The sequence below is a fragment of the Aquarana catesbeiana genome, linkage group LG04 (assembly GCF_042186555.1).
Source record: "Aquarana catesbeiana isolate 2022-GZ linkage group LG04, ASM4218655v1, whole genome shotgun sequence".
NCBI lineage: Eukaryota > Metazoa > Chordata > Amphibia > Anura > Ranidae > Aquarana > Aquarana catesbeiana.
The window spans coordinates 574,881,426-574,899,300 of NC_133327.1; the positions used below are offsets into that span (position 1 = coordinate 574,881,426).

At 42.6% G+C, this 17,875-nt stretch overlaps 1 protein-coding gene across 1 annotated transcript in view; it reads right to left on the reverse strand.

Moving 5' to 3' along the window:
* The window catches only part of LOC141141288 (cadherin EGF LAG seven-pass G-type receptor 1-like), a 65,137-nt gene that overhangs the window by 38,356 nt on the left and 8,906 nt on the right, over window positions 1-17,875 (reverse strand). Inside the window, exons 2-7 of the mRNA XM_073628963.1 lie at window positions 15,773-15,910; window positions 12,172-12,388; window positions 9,919-10,106; window positions 9,559-9,643; window positions 7,757-7,908; window positions 7,497-7,668 (exon numbers count right to left, since the gene is read on the reverse strand). Of these exons, the coding sequence (XP_073485064.1) occupies window positions 7,497-7,668; window positions 7,757-7,908; window positions 9,559-9,643; window positions 9,919-10,106; window positions 12,172-12,388; window positions 15,773-15,910 (952 nt within the window). The remainder of the gene's footprint in view (window positions 1-7,496; window positions 7,669-7,756; window positions 7,909-9,558; window positions 9,644-9,918; window positions 10,107-12,171; window positions 12,389-15,772; window positions 15,911-17,875) is intronic.

Below are 17,875 nucleotides of genomic sequence, written 5' to 3' on the forward strand. Positions count from 1 at the left end.
CACTTTCGACTCTTCCGTGGAGCCTTCCCTGCACGCTTCTCTGCAGCCTTCCCTCCACGCTTCTCTGCAGCCTTCCTCGGAGGCTAGGCCTCTGGTGGTGTACTTGGGGCAGGAGGAGGAGGAGTGGCTTCATCTGCCAGATACGTTGTAGCAGTAAGCGCCCCTCTCAAGCCCTTTTGATAGGCCTGAAAAATCAAACCCTCACAGAGGAGGCGTTGCCCCTTTTCCAATTCCAGCAATCTGGTGGCCATATATGTCCCATACGCCTCCTCTGCATTGGGTGGTGTGCTGACGATTTGGCTGGCTTCACGTATGAGGGCTAGGGATTCCTCCTCAGTTTGGGTCATTCTCCAGGGCCTTTTGGTGAGAATGCGGAGGGGAGGCACCTGACACTCCGTGCGGCTTCTGCTCGGCCCAGCCACAGCCTCCTCCTCTCTCCCACTGGGCAAGGCCTCCTCCTCTCTCCCACTGGTCAAGGCCTCCTCCTGGCAGAGGTCATCCTGTGTCAAAAAAAGGGACATAGTTGTAATTTTGTGTTACGCAATCACACACAATTTTCAGCTCATGACTTGCAAATATAATTCTCAACGAATAGTAAAGGCTATCTATTTGACACCACCATTATTACAGCTGATCAACAATATCTGAAGTACACAGGCGTGCGCACAGGGTGTGCCAGATGTGCCTGGGCACACCCTAATCGCCTTGTGTGGTGCATATTTCCCCCTGTTTAGACCACTGATATTTCATCCCCCAAAAAAATGTTACAAAAGAAAATTATTTTTTTTTAAATAAAATAAACAAAATGACACTGTCCACTGCCCTACTGACACCATCAGTACATATACACATGCATATGTATTTGAGCTTTGGGGTGCACATCCTAATGCAAGAGGCTGCGCACACCTATGCAGAAGTATATTTTTGGCCACTACTGTCTAGTGATATGTCTACATATTAATATTTGTGATGAAGTCATTTTTTAGCAAGCACTTAAAAATTTGACACGTTAACATCATTAATAACATTTACACAATCACAAATTCCACAAAAAAGGATACCTGGCTGAAGCTGGGCGCATCCACTTCATCAGGGATGAAAAGGCCCAGTTCTTCCTGGGACTCCTCAGCTGGGGTGGAGGTGGATGGAAGGCTGGAGGGAAGAGTGGGGGGAAGGCTGGAGGGAAGGGTGGGGGGAAGGGTCGAAAGTGATTGCCTGGCTTCTGTCTGGTCATCCAGGAATCGCATTTTATGGTAGTACCACAACTTGGGTACATAAACTTGGTCGGCTGCTGCTCCGGATCTCAGCGACTCCTGGATTTTATTGTGTTCCCGCTTATACATGTTTCGCAAGATACCAATTTTCTTGTCCACAAACTTGAGGTCTGCCTGGGGGACTCGAGTCTTCACAAATTCTAAAAGTGTGCCCAGTGTTGCCTTCCTTACAGCTCGATTGAAATATAGTGGGTGTTTGACCTCCCACAGGTTTTTGTTTTACTGATATAAGTCGATAAATCTCGCCAAAAAATCTGCCTCTTTAAAGGGATTCATTGTTGCTGAAAGACAAGACACAAGATCAAAACTGTAATGTCAGTCAGAACTCCCAGGATTATTTTGTGAAGAATCTAGGGGACACATATACACACACACACACACACACACACACACACACACACACACACACACCCTCACGTTTAATCTTACCTTCGTTTCTGACGTTCACTACTTCCGCACGGACATACGTAGGCCATCGTAATAGCTTTATATACACTGCGCATGTGTCATGCTCCGCCTGCGTCGCCCGCCCCTGACGTTCTTTAGTACGATTTGTCCCCGCCCCTTCACTCTTCGTTGTGCAGTGGGAGTAGATAGAGAAAGATGGCGGAGAGAATCAGTGGAAGTAGCGCGGAGGAAAGCCCGGAGCCACAACCATCCACATCCCGGAGGAGATATAAGGCCACCAACATGGCTTTTGAAGAGATGGTGGAGATGATGTCCATATTGAGAAGGGAGGACTACGATGGCAAAAAAGGACCATACACACGCCCGAATATGCGGAAAGACAAAATAATGTCCTCAGTTGTCACCGCTCTAGAAGCTAAATTTGGCACTAAACGTTCGAAAGAACAATTGAGGAAGCGGTGGTCTGACATCAAAAGTAGGGAGCCAGAACAATATTGGCGAATAAAGAAGCTGCTTAAAAAAAGTAAGTACTTGTTGTGTTTTCCTATTGAGATACTTAACTTGCATGCTGATCCATATTTTTTTCGTTTATACAGCATTGTTCGTAAAGACCGTTCTTTGTAAAAGACATATGATACTAAAGAAACTGATGGGTTTTTTTCGCCAAATACGATGGTACAGGGTTTGACATATACATTTATGTCTTGATATTTTTTCGTATTCCAAAAATTTGTTGATGTGGTGTAGATGTGTTGGAAAATATAATGCTTCTTCAAAAATGATTCAGTGTAATGTAAGGACAGGACACAGCAGCTGGTTGCACATCTGGACTCACGAGCACTAGTGTACTATGTGACCATAAAGACATTTTAGAGGGGTAATACACATAGGAGATCATTGAGGTGTCTGCATCTGTGAAACTTGCATGAAAATGTGTATTGTTTATCATTGTTGTTCATAGGTAATGTTCATCCTGTCTTCTAAATTTTTGAGTACAAAAAAAGGCAATTGTCCACAACTCATAACCAACGTTTCAGATTATTTTAAAAAATCTAAAATATCACTGTGTTTTAACTATACCTTTTGTTGAATTATCACAGGGGAGAAAAGACTCAGACAACAGTCCAAGGATCCCAGGACCCCCCCAAGTCACCAGCCTGAGGCTGAAGATAGCCCAAGCCCAAGACCACCCGACGAGCTGGAGGAAGGAGAGGTGGAGGAAGTGTGTGACCTTTCAACCCTACCAAGTGAGTGACTGACACCCCAGCGTAAGGTAATGTATTTAGGCGTGCATATTTTAACCCTTGTTTTTTTCACACATTTTAGGTGAGCTTCTGGTTGTGGAAGGCCAAGCGGCAGAGCCATTCAGCACAGACAGTGCCCAAAGACTGATTGGCCAGATAATGCTGTGGAATGGCCAAATTGATAAAATGCGTGACCAAATTCACAGCATGCAACTTCGCCTGGACTCCATGCAACAGGAAATGAAGAACATGATTGATGTTTTGGGCAGAATATAATAACGTTTTGCCTAAAAACATCAATCATGTTCTTCATTTCCTTGTGAAGTTTCTTTCTTCTTGAAATTTTTGTTTCAAGTTTTTTCATTAAAAAAATTTTTTTATGATGCACACGGTGTGTCATCATGTGCTATCTTCCATCATGGGATATCAATGTACTTGTTTTGTGTTTGCAACCCCTTCATCCTCAAAATTATTTAGTGGTGAGAGGAACAAAGGGATTGCACACACAAAACACGTACATTGCTCACCTATGATGGGAGATAGCACATGTTGACTTGACCCTTTTGTAATGCTCAATTTTGAGCCTCTTAAAAATTATCGATTTACAAGGGTGACATCACCAGCACCGTTCTTAAAATGTTGAACTTTGTAAGTTCTTTGATTTTTTGTATGTTTTTCAAAACACTGTTGTGAATTTAAAGATTTTAAACAAGGTCTATTTTTGTTTAAATATGCCTTTAATAAGGTTTTAAAATAAAAAAATAAAAATAAATAAAAATAAAAAATTAACCAAAAAACAAAAAAACCCCCAAAAAACAAAAAAAACAAAAAATGTTTCAAAAAATGCACCTTTCAATCTGCACACAGTAAAATGTTTTTACTACTACAATGTGTGTGGCTGATTTTTTCTCAATAATATGTTTTGCAAATTTTTGTGTGGTTACAGTGACAAAGGGCCTTATTAACTAAAGATAAATGCACTTACCACTACTACAAGTGCACTAGGAGACAGACCAAACTAAATGCAAACAAGAATAAAAACAAGATATTTTTTCCAAAATTTATTTTTTTTATTTTTTGGAAAAATTAAAGCTCTTCTTGAATAGCAATGGCCCCCCGACCATTAAAATAATTCACATATCGCTCACGCACTTGACGTGCGGTTCGGGGGGCCAAGCCAATACGGCCAATTTCCAGGCCTGTCAGTGTTTCATCTTGTACAAGTCCGGCCTCAGGCCCAACAGAGGTAATATATGTAGCAGAATGTCTACGTAAAAAGTTATGTAGTATGCAGCAAGCAAGTATGACGTGATTAATTTTATAGTCCGCCAGATTTATGGCTGAAAGGAACAAACGGAACCGGCTGGCCAGAATCCCAAAGGCATTCTCCACAACTCTTCTTGCTCTGGCCAGCCGGTAATTAAATACCCTCCTCTCAGGGGTGAGTGTTCTTTGGGGGAACGGCCTCATCAAGTGCTCACCGAGAGCAAACGCTTCATCAGCGATAAAAACTGAGGGGAGTCCATCCACATTCTGGTCATCAGGTGGCAATCCCAGGCCACCAGTCTGGAGACGCTGGCACAGCTCGGTCTGTGCAAACACTCCTCCGTCAGACATCCGGCCGTTCTTCCCCACATCTACAAACAAAAAGTCCAAATGTGCCTGAGACCACCGCCATCAAAACTACACTATGGAACCCCTTGTAGTTATAGAAATAAGATCCCAAATGCGGTGGTGGCACAATGCGGACATGCTTCCCGTCAATCGCCCCGACACAGTTGGGAAACTCCCAACGGTCAGCGAACTGGGAGGCCACAGTCTGCCATTCCTGTGTACTGGAAGGAAACTGTGGAGTGCAAAAAAAAAAATTAAGATAAGGACTTTTAAACATAACTTGGATATCAGATTACACAAAAACATTAGTGAACAACAGCAGTCAAACATTATTAATATGTGTGTTTGTAATTTAAAATGAGAAAAAACATAAGGCCCACTTATAAGATTAATCACCCCCTCTGATGGCCCATTGATCAATTTGATTTTGGGGGTAAGGGTTCTAATTAGGTTAAGAAACACACCTGACAGTTTCAAACATTTAAGGGGTGGGGGAGGGGTTCTAATTAGGGTCAAAAACACACCTGACAGTTTCAAACATTTGAGGGGTGGGGGAGGGGTTCTAATTAGGTTAATAAACACACCTGACAGTTTCAAATATTTGAGGGGTGGGGGAGGGGTTCTAATTAGGGTCAAAAACACACCTGACAGTTTCAAACATTTGAGGGGTGGGGGAGGGGTTCTAATTAGGTTAATAAACACACCTGACAGTTTCAAACATTTGAGGGGTGGGGGAGGGGTTCTAATTAGGTTAAGAAACACACCTGACAGTTTCAAACATTTGAGGGGGTGGGGGAGGGGTATTAATTAGGGTCAAAAACACACCTGACATTTTCAAACATTTGAGGGGTGGGGGAGGGGTTCTAATTAGGGTCAAAAACACACATGACAGTTTCAAACATTTGAGAGGTGGGGGAGGGGTTCTAATTAGGTTAAGAAACACACCTGACAGTTTCAAACATTTGAGGAGGGGGGGGAGAGTCAAACAGTACAATGGAGCTGACAATATACATTGTTCAACGGACTATAGGCTAGAGATATAAATGGACCCAGGATTGCATGGTGGGGAGGTTATTGAATGTAAATATGCATGTAGGGCAATAAATGATTAATGTCCAAAAACAGGCATGCATGAAGATAAAGGGGACATTCACAGCATATTCCAAGCATGGTAATTAGGTAAGGAGGACATTTAGACTATACATTAGCAAACATTTAATACATATCATATAATGTTAAAGGATAAAACTTACCTTCATATAGTCCTTCTGCAGGACCTGCATGATGGCAGAACAAGTCTCTGGGATTATTATCCCCAGAGCATGGGGGGAGATGCCTGTCGAGAACTTCAAGTCCTGAAGACTTCTCCCAGTCGCCAAGTAACGTAAAGTGGCAACTAGCCTCTGCTCCGCACTGATGGCTTGCCTGATGCAGGTATCCTGCCTGATGATATAGGGGGTCAGCATAGCCAGCAGACGTTCAAAAACGGGGTCCGTCATCCGGAGATAATTCCTGAAATCCTCAGGATTATTCTCACGGAGCTCACGGAGCAAAGGCATATGCGAGAATTGGTCACGCTGGCGCAACCAATTCTTCATCCATGAACTCCTCCTCGCCCTGTTCATGGACTGGACTCGGGTCAAAGTATTAACCCCAACACCAAGTCCCCACGCAGCACGAACTCGAGAATGAGTACGTCCACGCGACATGGCTTCAAAATGGTCGGCTGGTCAAACAAACAAACTTATAACAAACGCACTGAAGAACAGCAAGGCCTATGAAGAACGACCTGAAAATCAGGAACGAGTGGACCAGAACGGCCTTCGAGGCAGGTTATGAACTGACCAACACGCACTGAAAAGCAGATACAAACCTCACAAGCACAAACTGAACCACAGAAAACGATCGAAATAAGCTGAAGCGTGAAAATCGCGAATCGTCTCTAACCAAACTTCTACTAACATGAGATTAGCAGAAGGAGCCCAAAGGGTGCCGTAGTGGGGCTTGAACTTCCTTTTTATAGTCCTGTCGTACATGCTGTACATCACCGCGTTCCAAACCAGCGGACTTTTGCAGTGATCATGTGTGTCCAAGTCAGTCCCTTTTTAAGTCCGGCGCAAGGAGCTGACAAAGTCTGACGTAAAGTCCGCCGAGCAAAGTCTGCCGTAAAGTCCGCTCGTGCGTACGCAGCATTACTTTCAGTTTCGCACAGTTGTTCAGCCTTCTCTACCATACCGAAATTGCTTACTCTGACTTATATGTACACTGTGAGCTTCTCACAGTATGCATTGGAAACTATTCTTTAGCCTGTATCATTTCCTGACCAGCATCACCAGTCCTTTCCTCCCAAGCCTTACTTTCTGTGGTCCACCTCTTTAATTTATTGGATTTCGGTTCCTTCAATAATGGAAGCTCAGAATCACATGCGGGCATTACTTAGGGCAGATTGCATGTAATTGCAGCTTGCCTAGGAATATCCACTCTAGAATGACACCTGCCCATCAAGGCATTTTGGTATTTGCATATCTCTTCCCAAGAGCCAGCCCACTGTTTGCATTACAGCTGAGGGCTCTTGAGAGGATTACTTATAAAGGGTGCAATGATGTTTTCAGGAAGCTATGTACAGCATCCTGCACTCCCCTTCCTCTAGTCATAATGTGCCTGCACTGCATACAGACGCGAAGAGACCTCATGATGACATCACTTGGTCTAAAATAAGGTATGCAATCAAAATGAAAAGGTTTTATTTAAAAAATGCCATTAGCATGTTGAAGGTGGGGAAGGGAAAAACCAGGGTAGGCAAAATATAAGCAAATTAAATCTCAGCTTTAAACAGATACAGGAACTTGTAAATTCATATTCTTCACACACTACTCTCAAAAACTACAAAAAATAAAATGTGTTATATGTAGTGATGTATTTATTACTAATCATATTTAATGCTGATTAAGACTACCTTTATCCCTTTCAGTAGTGAAGCTGTATAACAAGGTGGCAGGTAAATAAAAAGCTTTGATTTGCGTTAAGATAGTATCTGGTGCTGTCCAGTCATTCAGTGCTTCTGGGCAATAATAATCAGATGAGAAAACTGGGTAGCTGATATTGATGGGTGATAATGCCACAAACACCTATGAATTAAAAGATGTGAGAAAACTTATGGCCAGTGTCCTGAAACCTAATGACAAATACAAGAGTAGAGAAATTAAGATCACCGACCATGACGGATGTGGAGAGTGGTGGGACTCCGTTATCATGGCAGTTCACCATGAAAGCATAGTGTTGAGGATAGCGGTGAGGAGGAAGGTCTTTTATTGCAAAGATGTGCCCCGTAGCATTGGATATCGCAAACAGCCCTTCACTGTTGTCATCTAGGAAAAGATACCCAAGAATCATTCACAGGAGATGTTTACTCTGTCGACAGTAATTTGTCAGATTAATTTAAGCTACATTGACATTGGAACTCTTCATTCAACGTATACTTGTCATCCATCCCCAATGGAAGCAGCATTCATAACAGTTGATCTGCTAAACATGAAATTGCATTCATAGGGGAATATCCCTTCAACAGCTTAAAGAACAACTCCAGACATATTTTTGTTACTTTAGATAAAGTCAGAAAGGTTAAGAACCTATGCTAGGTTTTTATATTATTATTATAGTTTTATTATACATGATTTATATAGTGCCAACAGTTTACGCAGTGCTTTACAATGTAGAGGGGGGACAGCACAATTACAGTACAGTACAATACAAAAGGGACAGGAGGGCCCTGCTCGTAGAGCTTACATTCTAAAGGGAGGGGGTGGTGGTACAAAAGGTAATAGATGCAGGGAATGATTTGATGGAGGTGGCTCGGGGACAGTTGTGAGGTGGGTGTGGGATAGGCTTCCCTGAATAAGTGAGTTTTCAAGGATCTCCTAAAGGTGGACAGGTTAGGGGGTGATCGGATATACCGGGGCAGGGAGTTCCAGAGGATGGGAGAGGCTCTGGAGAAGTCCTGAAGGCGAGCATGAGGGGAGGTAACAAGGGAGCTAGAGAGGAGGAGGTCCTGGGAGGAGTGGAGGGGATGATTAGGGCGATACAGATGAGGTTGGTGATGTAGCTGGGGGCGATGTTGTGGATGGCCTTGTATGTTGTGGTTAGCATTTAGAATTTATACGGTGGGGTAGGGAAAGCCAGTGAAGGGATTGGCAGAGAGTAGCAGCAGTCACGGATCGGTTAGTGAGGCGTATTAGTCTAGCAGCAGCATTCATAATAGACTGAAGGGGGGATAGCCTGTGTAAGGGTAGGCCATTAAGGAGGGAGTTGCAGTAGTCAAGGCGGGAAATAATCAAGGAGCGAATAAATTGCTTTGTGGTGTCATTAGTCAGGAAGGGTCAAATTCTGGAGATGTTGCGGAGGTTTTAGCCAGCGATTGGATATGGGGGCTGAAGGAGAGGTCAGAGTCAAGGATTACACCCAGAAACCTGGTATGTGTGGAGGGACCAATGGTTGTGCTGTTGATCTTAATGGTAAAGTCAAGGGGGGGGCAGGAAGGAACAAATATAACAAGCTCAGTTTTAGAAAGATTGACTTTGAGAAAGTGGTGTGACCTCCATACTGATATGTCATTCAGTAAGTTTGAGATCCGTGAGGAGATCAAGGTTTTATATTCTTTACCCATTAGAGGGGTTTCCCTCACTTCCTCTGTGGTTTACCAAGAAAGAAAGTGAGCAAAACACAGGGGATTATTTACTAAAGGCAAATCCACTGTGCACTACAAGTGCACAGTGGAAGTGCAGTCGCTGTAGAACTGAGGGGGACATGCAATGAAAATAAAAAACTGCATTTTTGCTTTCACATGATTGGATGATATAAATCAGCAGAGCTTCCCCTCATTTCAGATCTCCTCAAATCTACAGCGACTGCACTTCCAAGTGCACTTGTAGTGCACAGTGGATTTGCCTTTAGTAAATCAACCCCACAGAGTAATAAAATCTATTTCTTTTTTAAGTAAAGTATTGAAAGGTTAGAAGAACCTCTGTCAGTTTTTTTTGCCCCTTCTGTTCCTGCAGCACAGTTCATCCCACTGTGGTTGCCAGTACAGGATGTGAAGTGACTGCTCTACCCAAGAGAAACAAACAGAAATAAAAACCCAGCACAGGGTTTTAACCTATTGTCATATCAAAATCAAAAAATATGTTTTGGCTGGAACTGACAAATGAGGCTTTTAGTGTGCAGTAAATTTTGCCATTGATTCTTAATTGATTGAAAGCCCAAATGGGAGTTAAAATAGAATGAATTTTGAAATGTTTTTTGAAGTGTGGAATATAATATGTAAATCATAACATTTCATTGTGTAGTGAGGAAAATCCCTTGCACTGGCTATTTAATTATACTGCTGCATATAATGGATTATTATTACCTGATATAGAATAATGGATTCCTTCATCCACAGATTTATTTCCATGTGTTGCATTAATGTCCAGAAATGTACTTCCTGTGGGGTAAGCACTGTCCCATATGACTGTATGGTACACTATATTTTCCACTCTAGGTCCCTCTTCATTCACATCTTCCACATGCACTTGGGAACAAATATAGAACAAAGAAATAAAGTAATATATAAAGCAAATTACGATACTACAGAAGAACACACAGGAAGATGTATCCGATAGGACAGTATAATGTGCAACAATGATGCACAAAATGTGGTAGCCCATAGGACATAATAATATTATTCTCTAGACACCATGTGTATCATGTAGATACAGTAGTACAGTTACCATGTGAAAACAAAATAAAGGCAAATACAAAAGTTATGCAACAGACAAACATTACAGTCAGTAGGACAACTTCCAAGGTCATATACTGCAGAGTATGGCATTACGTGTAATGTGGCAGAAAAAGCGTGATGATGCCTTTCAGGGCCGTATAAGCCCCTTTCTCAGGCTGGTATTGTTAGAAATGGTAAAAAGTAAAAATAACCAATAAAAATGATAAAAAAAACTGATTTGTTACAAGACCCACAATTGCGTCCGATGCTTCCTACCAAACCTAAGGTCATGTATCGCTGGGCCCAAATGTTGTAAAAAGAACATTTTTTAAACGCCCTAGTCCAGGTAATATCTTTGGCCAGTTTGTTGTGATGTAGCACACTTTGTTTTTAGTTTAGCTTCATGTCATTCTTTGTATCCCCATCATCACATGTGTTGTTTTTCCCTATATATAGGTTCACATTCCATTTCTGAGAATACCAGCTTGAAAAAAGTTATATAGGGCTCTGAAATGCGTTGCCACACCCCTTCTACCTTACGTCACCTGCTATCCCAGAACTGGACCTGCTGTGTGTTCCACGCTGGCTCTGCAGTCTACCACGCAGTGACCACTGCCTCCCAGCGCTACTCTGCAAACACCCCAGCACTCCTAGGCATCACTCTGCACAATCTGGCTGATTCCATGGTGTACACTGCACACTTTTTGGGGTCTTTCTGGTAATGTTTTTGATGTGCTTTTATTGATATTATTAAATGTGAGTGTAATTAATTTTTTAACCCTTGGTGTAATATATTATCTAAACTTGGACGTCACACCCTCTGTACTCTGCTTTTTTACAATTTGTTTTGGAGGATTAACCCTTACTCTGTGCTAAGAGGAGCAGCAAGCCATCTTTCCATGAATGACTCTATTTATACGTTGGACTCTTGAGGGGGCCACCATTCTCCCATCTCAGAGTGTTTTTGGTTATTTGCACCATAATACATGCCTTTTTCTCCAGGTAAACCTTCTGCTCCTAAGAAAGGTGAGAAGAGGGAGGCAATCTTGATGACCTAACCATGCTCCTGAAGTAGAGTGAGACAAAAACCACTGCAGGTGGGACCATACAGAAATGTCAATCAAAGGTAGGTTCCAGTTCAGCTTGCAACTGAAGAGATGAAGAGAATACCTGGATAGCTACACATCCTAAGAACCACCTTTATTATCCTATTCCATTGAACAGCAAACAGGTACAGTGAATAATCATAGCCAATGATTGGCTATGGCTATGATTAAGTGCTCTTAAAGCGTGAAACCTGTTACTTCTTGTACAGCTCCCTCTTCACTGAACCTGTGTTCTGTTTCATGGAATAAGACAATAAAGGTGGTTCTTAGGGTGTACAACTGTCCAGGCACTGTCTCTTAACCATGATCCTGATTTGTAGTATCTAAGTGTTGTCAGATAGTGAGCATTTCCTTCACTCCCTGCCTGACCTGCACTGAGATATAAAGAATTCTTCTACATTTCCTCTTGACACCATTTGCACTGGAAATTAAGGAGTTTTTGCCATCTGACTCCAATTGCATATTATTAACCATAAAAGGGTTCAGGGTATAACAAAGGCGACTCTTCACTTCATCAATCTAACTATACACAGAAAAAAAGTGTTTATGTTTGGGCAGTAGTTGAGTGAGCCTCCAAAAACGTCTTGTCCAGGGCCCATTGGTGACTATGCCAGCCACCTGTGACATCCTGTGGATTATGACATGAGGCTGCCCGCTGAACGCTCAACCTCCATCTGCAGAGATGAATGCAGCAATCCCACCACACAGCGCCATATCCTTTAATAGAACAATGTAGATACCCCTTTAAATCAAAACAAAGCTACTAATACCAATGACTGTTGCAGTGCTCCAGTATTTAGGATTTCTTGGGCTGTAGGCAATCACCGTCATCACATGTTTTGGGCTCATCTCAAAGTCCAATGGCTGCAAGATGGACAGACTGCCAGAGGTTTCTCCAATGTGAAACAAGGAAGACACTTTGGTGAATGAATACATAATATGAGCATTGTCTCCTGTGTCCGCATCTGCTGCAGAAACATTCAGTATCTAAATAAAAAACAATCATGTTAATGTTATCCTAACTGTAACATAGGAAAGATTTGCTGAATATGGTAGCCAATCAGCTTCTAACTTCAGCTTGTTCAATTAAGCTTTGACAATAAAACCTGGAAGCTGATTGGTTACATTGCAGAGCTGCACCAGATTTTGCACACTCCAGTTTTAGTAAACCCCCCCCCCCCCATATGTAACTTTATTAAAAAGTTCAGTTCAAATCTATAAATCTACAATTAGTATACCCTGCCTCTTAAAGTGCACGTAAAAAAAACACAAGCTTTTTGACTTTCGGTTTTCACTCATCCCGCTGTCACGATTTCAGAGGAGAGGTATACCTGAATGGGAAGCAAGGTTTGCGCTGCACATCAGCTATAGCTGCAGCGCTGATGCTTCATATGATATAGTGCTGTAACCCTGGTACAATGCAATGCACATTTCAATGTGAGTGTGCATGCATGTGATTAAGTGTTTTAAATAAAGTGAGGATTTTACACCATGCAAGTTTTTTTTCCTTTTTTGGTGACATCTGCAATGGGAGAGTGGTTTCCTCTGGAGGAGAGAGAGCTATTGGTCCTGGTGGTTTTCCTCCCTTAAAGGGGAAAGGGGCTGCATGACACAGAACAGAGAGTCATGGTGATCCAGTGAGTGGTTTGTGTTAAAGGTGGTGATTTTGTCTTCACAGATGAAATCGTTTGACCGCTGAAGAATACTGAGGAGCACAAAGCACTGTAAAAGTCTATGGACACTAATGATGGAATCTTTATAACTAATTTCATATGTATATGTTCGCATTATATTGTTTTTTGGTGATATATTTTGAAGCACTTGGTAATTCATATTTTTTTAAATAACTAATTTTGAAAACAAAAGAGTGATTTGCCTAGCGCAGCTACTCTGGTATATACAGCTTATAAATGAAAGGAACCCATGGGGTCACTTGGGTAAAATATAAAAGAAGCTTAATGTGGATATTCACCCTCTTTGTGAAGTTCCTCCCTCTAGACCCCTCCTCTGCACGAACAGGGCAGTGTTTTTGTTTTTTCACGTTTTTTTTTTTTTTTTACAAAAGCATGGCCAAGGGAGGACCAGCAAGCTCTGCGCACATCATTCTCCTAGGCGAATGTGCATAGAGCCCGCTGGTCCTTCAAAGCTTTGCCCAATCAGAGCAGAGTGTACGCTGGTTGTTAAGGAGCCAGGCCGGGAAGCCAGCCGCAGCGTCCCTAACAACCGATAAATCATCAGGTTTTCCCGCTGACAGCTGAACAATAAATGAAAAAAGTGTGTGGTTATAAATAAAGAAAAAAAAACGCCAAAATTTAAAAAAAAAACATACTAGACCCTTATCCAGGCATGCAGTCTGGCAGGTCAGGAAAGAGGGGGACAAGGGAGTGCCCCCCCTCCTTAACCATACCAGGCCACATGCCCTCAACATGGGGGGTGGGTGCTTTGGGATGGGGGGCTTTGCCCTCCCCACCCCAAAGCACCTTGTCCACCTTGTTGATGGGGACAAGGGCCTCCTCCAGACAACCCTGGGCTGTGGTTGTCGGGGTCTGTGGGCGTGTGGCTTATCGGAATCGGTACTCATTCACATGGGGAGGTGGGGATCTGGGGGCTTTCAGATTCTGATAAGGACCCTGCCTGCAGACCCTGACAACCACAGCCCAAGGTTGTTGGAAAGGGGTACTTGTCCCCATCAACATGGGGACAAGGTGCTTTGGGGTGAGAGGGACAGAGCACCCACCCCCCCCATGTTGAGGGCATGTGGCCTGGTATGGTTCAGGAGGGGGGCGCTCAGTTGTCCCCCCCTTTTCTGACCTGCCAAGCTGAATGCCCAGATAAAGGTCTGGTATGGATTTGTTTTTTTTTTTTAAATGTTGGCCTGGGGTTCCCCTCCAAATCAATACCAGTCCCGAAAGGGTCTGGTATGGACTAGGGGGGGACCCCGCGCTGTTTATTTCATTATTTTTTCAGTAGTGGGGTGCCAGCAATTGTAACCCTTGAGTCGTTTTAAATGAGATTTGACTGATTTTGACTGTTTTTTTCTCTTTAGAAATGTCGTTTTTTCTGCAGCATGTTCTATGCATGCTACACATGTGCCACCTTACAGGCACATTAAGGAGATCCCCCAGGCACTATATTTAAAGGACTTTTTCATTTTTATTGTTGCACTTTAAGCATAATTATAATCACTGCTCCAGAAAAAACTATTTTTTTTATTGATACATGTCCCCCAGGGCAGTACCCAGACACCCCTATACACCTTTTATGGCCAATTATTTTCATATAAGCCTTCAGAATTGGCACTTTTGATTTTTCCTGTTCAGCTCCCATAGACTTCAATGGGATTCGCTGTTCGAGTTAGAACATTTCCCATGTTCGGTAGTTCTGCTGTGAACCGAACAGTGGGGTGTTCTGCACATCCTTAGTACTGAATTACATCTGCTGGTTAGGATGCAAATAAAAGATGGAAGTAAATAAAGTATATATGGAAAAACATTTTTTTAATCCGCCATGAAGCTACCACGCACATTTAAAGCAATTGCTTTTTTTAGACTCTAGCTCCATTAGTGCCCCTTTGATATGTAGCTGTGCTAGTATTTAGAATGAGATGACATGTATATACACTGCAGTTATTTCACACACCTTTCCTGACATTCCATCCTCCAGTGTCTGAAACAAGAGACTGTTGGGCCCTGATCACACTCGATTACATTACTGGTGCCATTAAGTGCATGTAAATATACAGGCAGAATGCGTAAAAAAATAATAATCAATGGTGCAGTTCTAATTTCTTAATTTTCTGGACTAAACAAATTATTTGCATGCCAGAACAGACTTAGTATCTAATAAGCTGTAATTGTTTGTGTTACATACGGTAAGCGGTGCTGTGTTCTGCCATCAGTATGAGAAACTTCTGCTCTGCTTCAAAATACATAGAAAGTTGGTATTAGCGATTCTCTGCAAATCAGAGGAAGTTTTGTATTTTTTCAATGAATATAAGACTTCCTCTGATGGCAGAGGTGGAGATCATGACCCATTCTGCCTGCATCTCCAGCTCAGCCAATTAGACAAAGCCTTGTTATCATTGAAAAAATTCAATGCTTCTCCTGAATGGCAGCGATGCTCTGATATTGACTATCTTTATATCCAGTAGTAGTGGGGAAGTGTCTCGTACTGCTATCGGAAAAAAGCACAGTTTACTGTATGTTAGCACAAGCTACTACTGTATATTACAGACTAAACAGCAGCAAGTACTGTACATTCTGGCATGCAAATAATTTGTTTGGTCCAAGCTGGACCAAACAAAAATGATAAAATTGAATCTGGATTGACGCTTATGTCTTTACATTTTCTAAAAATACTGAGGATAGATACCACATACGGAGCTTCATTTTCCTTTACAGTAATTTCATACAGACTTCGTTCAAATATAGGAGGGTTATCATCAACATCTTGAACAGTAATACAGATCATTATTCTGGATGATAAAGGGGGAGTCCCAGAATCCTGTGCCTGTAAAGAAAAATACAGGAGTGTAAAATCTCAAGCAGCAAATGATCTTACATGATTTCATAAGTAATGGTGCGACACCTTTCAGTGTATATAGTATACTCTGAATTAAAGCCTAAGTGTAGCCAAAATAAAAAAAAAAAAACTGAAAAATCAGCACAAGGATCATAACCTTTAATCAGTAGGGTGTGTCCCTTGTGCTGATTCCTCTTCTGTTAGTAAAAATACTCCTCTGTCCATGCTCCCCACCCCCACTGCCATAATGTTTCAGTGCAGTGGTGGTTTATAGAACTAAGGGTCTGTCACAGGCTCTCACCAAGAGAGCCCAACTATGCCCACCCTTTCCACCTAGCTGTTCCATCCGTATTACAGCTTCTATGATTGAAACACGATCTATGAATGGAGCCTATAATCATCCACACGTCCTCTATTCATAGATCCTGTTTCGTGGCGCAGACATCATGGCTCTGTCCTGAGTGGCTCTGTCACGAGCGATGCACAGTTTCACCGACGCAGTTATCAATTCTGATCATGTAAACAGGTAAACACCTTTTATCCATCTGTACATCTCTACTGAACTGACATTGCTGACACTGCTTTAACATTTTTGGTAAACATCTTTTATCCATCTGTACATCTTTACTGAACTGACATTGCTAACACTGCTTTAACATTTTTGGTAAATGTCTTCTGCTGCCATATCTTTAAACTTCTATATTTAATGCTAGCTCTTAACCAGCCCCACTGCAATAGCAATATTACTGGTGATTGATTCTCAACCCCATTTGGCTGAGTGATCAAGAGAGGTAATTAGCTTTACGACCCTAGCCTGTTTCTGTAACTGGTCTGGTATGGGCCATCTCTCTCATATTCAGGTATCTCAAATCAGACCCAATATTGACCAACTGAGAAAAGCATGCCTGCTTAGTCCCCCTATAAATTTAAAGCATCCTATGGTGTGGCGCAGACATCATGGCTCTGTCACGAGTGATGCGCAGTTTCACCGACGCAGTTTACCTAAAGCTGGAGGAAGATACAACAAGAACTCTTCTCCACTCTGCAAGACGACAAGCAAACCAGCTTTTTGACATTAATTTTATACAAAGTCAGTTTCCCACTCTTTATCCTCTTTATTCTCACATTGGTGTCTTCTATCCTCAAATTATCTTTACTCTACCCCTCCTCTCTTCCCTGCAGCATGCACATATCACCCTCACTCCTACCCTCTCCCTACTATGGCACCCATCATCTCCTGCATTTGCTGCATCCACATGCTGACATAAACACCAGGGCCACTAGACATGTGCGCTCATGCACATCCCACTCCCATCTTGCCTTTCTTGCCCTCCGCCTTCTTCTAGTCTCAGGTGACATTTCTTCTAATCCTGGTCTGCCATTTTCCAACTGCAAGCCACATATCCAAAACCCCTCCCCCTCTGGCAACCACCGCAATCCACTCAGTTTAATTTATATCCCCCTGCTTCCTCAAAGCAGCCCACCAATCTCATGCGCCCTTTGGAACGCCCGCTCCATCTGTATCAAGCTAACATCTGTACATGACCTCTTCATCTCTCATGGCTTTAACATACTCGCCATAACAGAAACCTGGCTTCAAAATTTTGACTCAGCTTCTCCTGCTGCCCTCTCCCATGGTGGTCTCCATTGGACTCACTCCCCCAGACCCAACAGACAGAAAGGAGGTGGAGTTGGCTTCCTTCTATCCCCACAAAGCACCTTCCAAGTCCTTCCTGTCCCTCCCTCTCTATCTCTCTCTTCTTTCGAGATGCACTGTATTCGTCTGTTTTCTCCCATTTCGCTGAGGATTGCAGCAATTTATCGGCCTCCTGGGCCGGTATCGCGCTTTCTTAATGACTTTGCTGCCTGGCTACCCTACTTTCTCTCCTCTGAAATACCCACTATCATTCTTGGTGACTTCAACATTCCTGTCAATGTTAACAGCCCAACTAC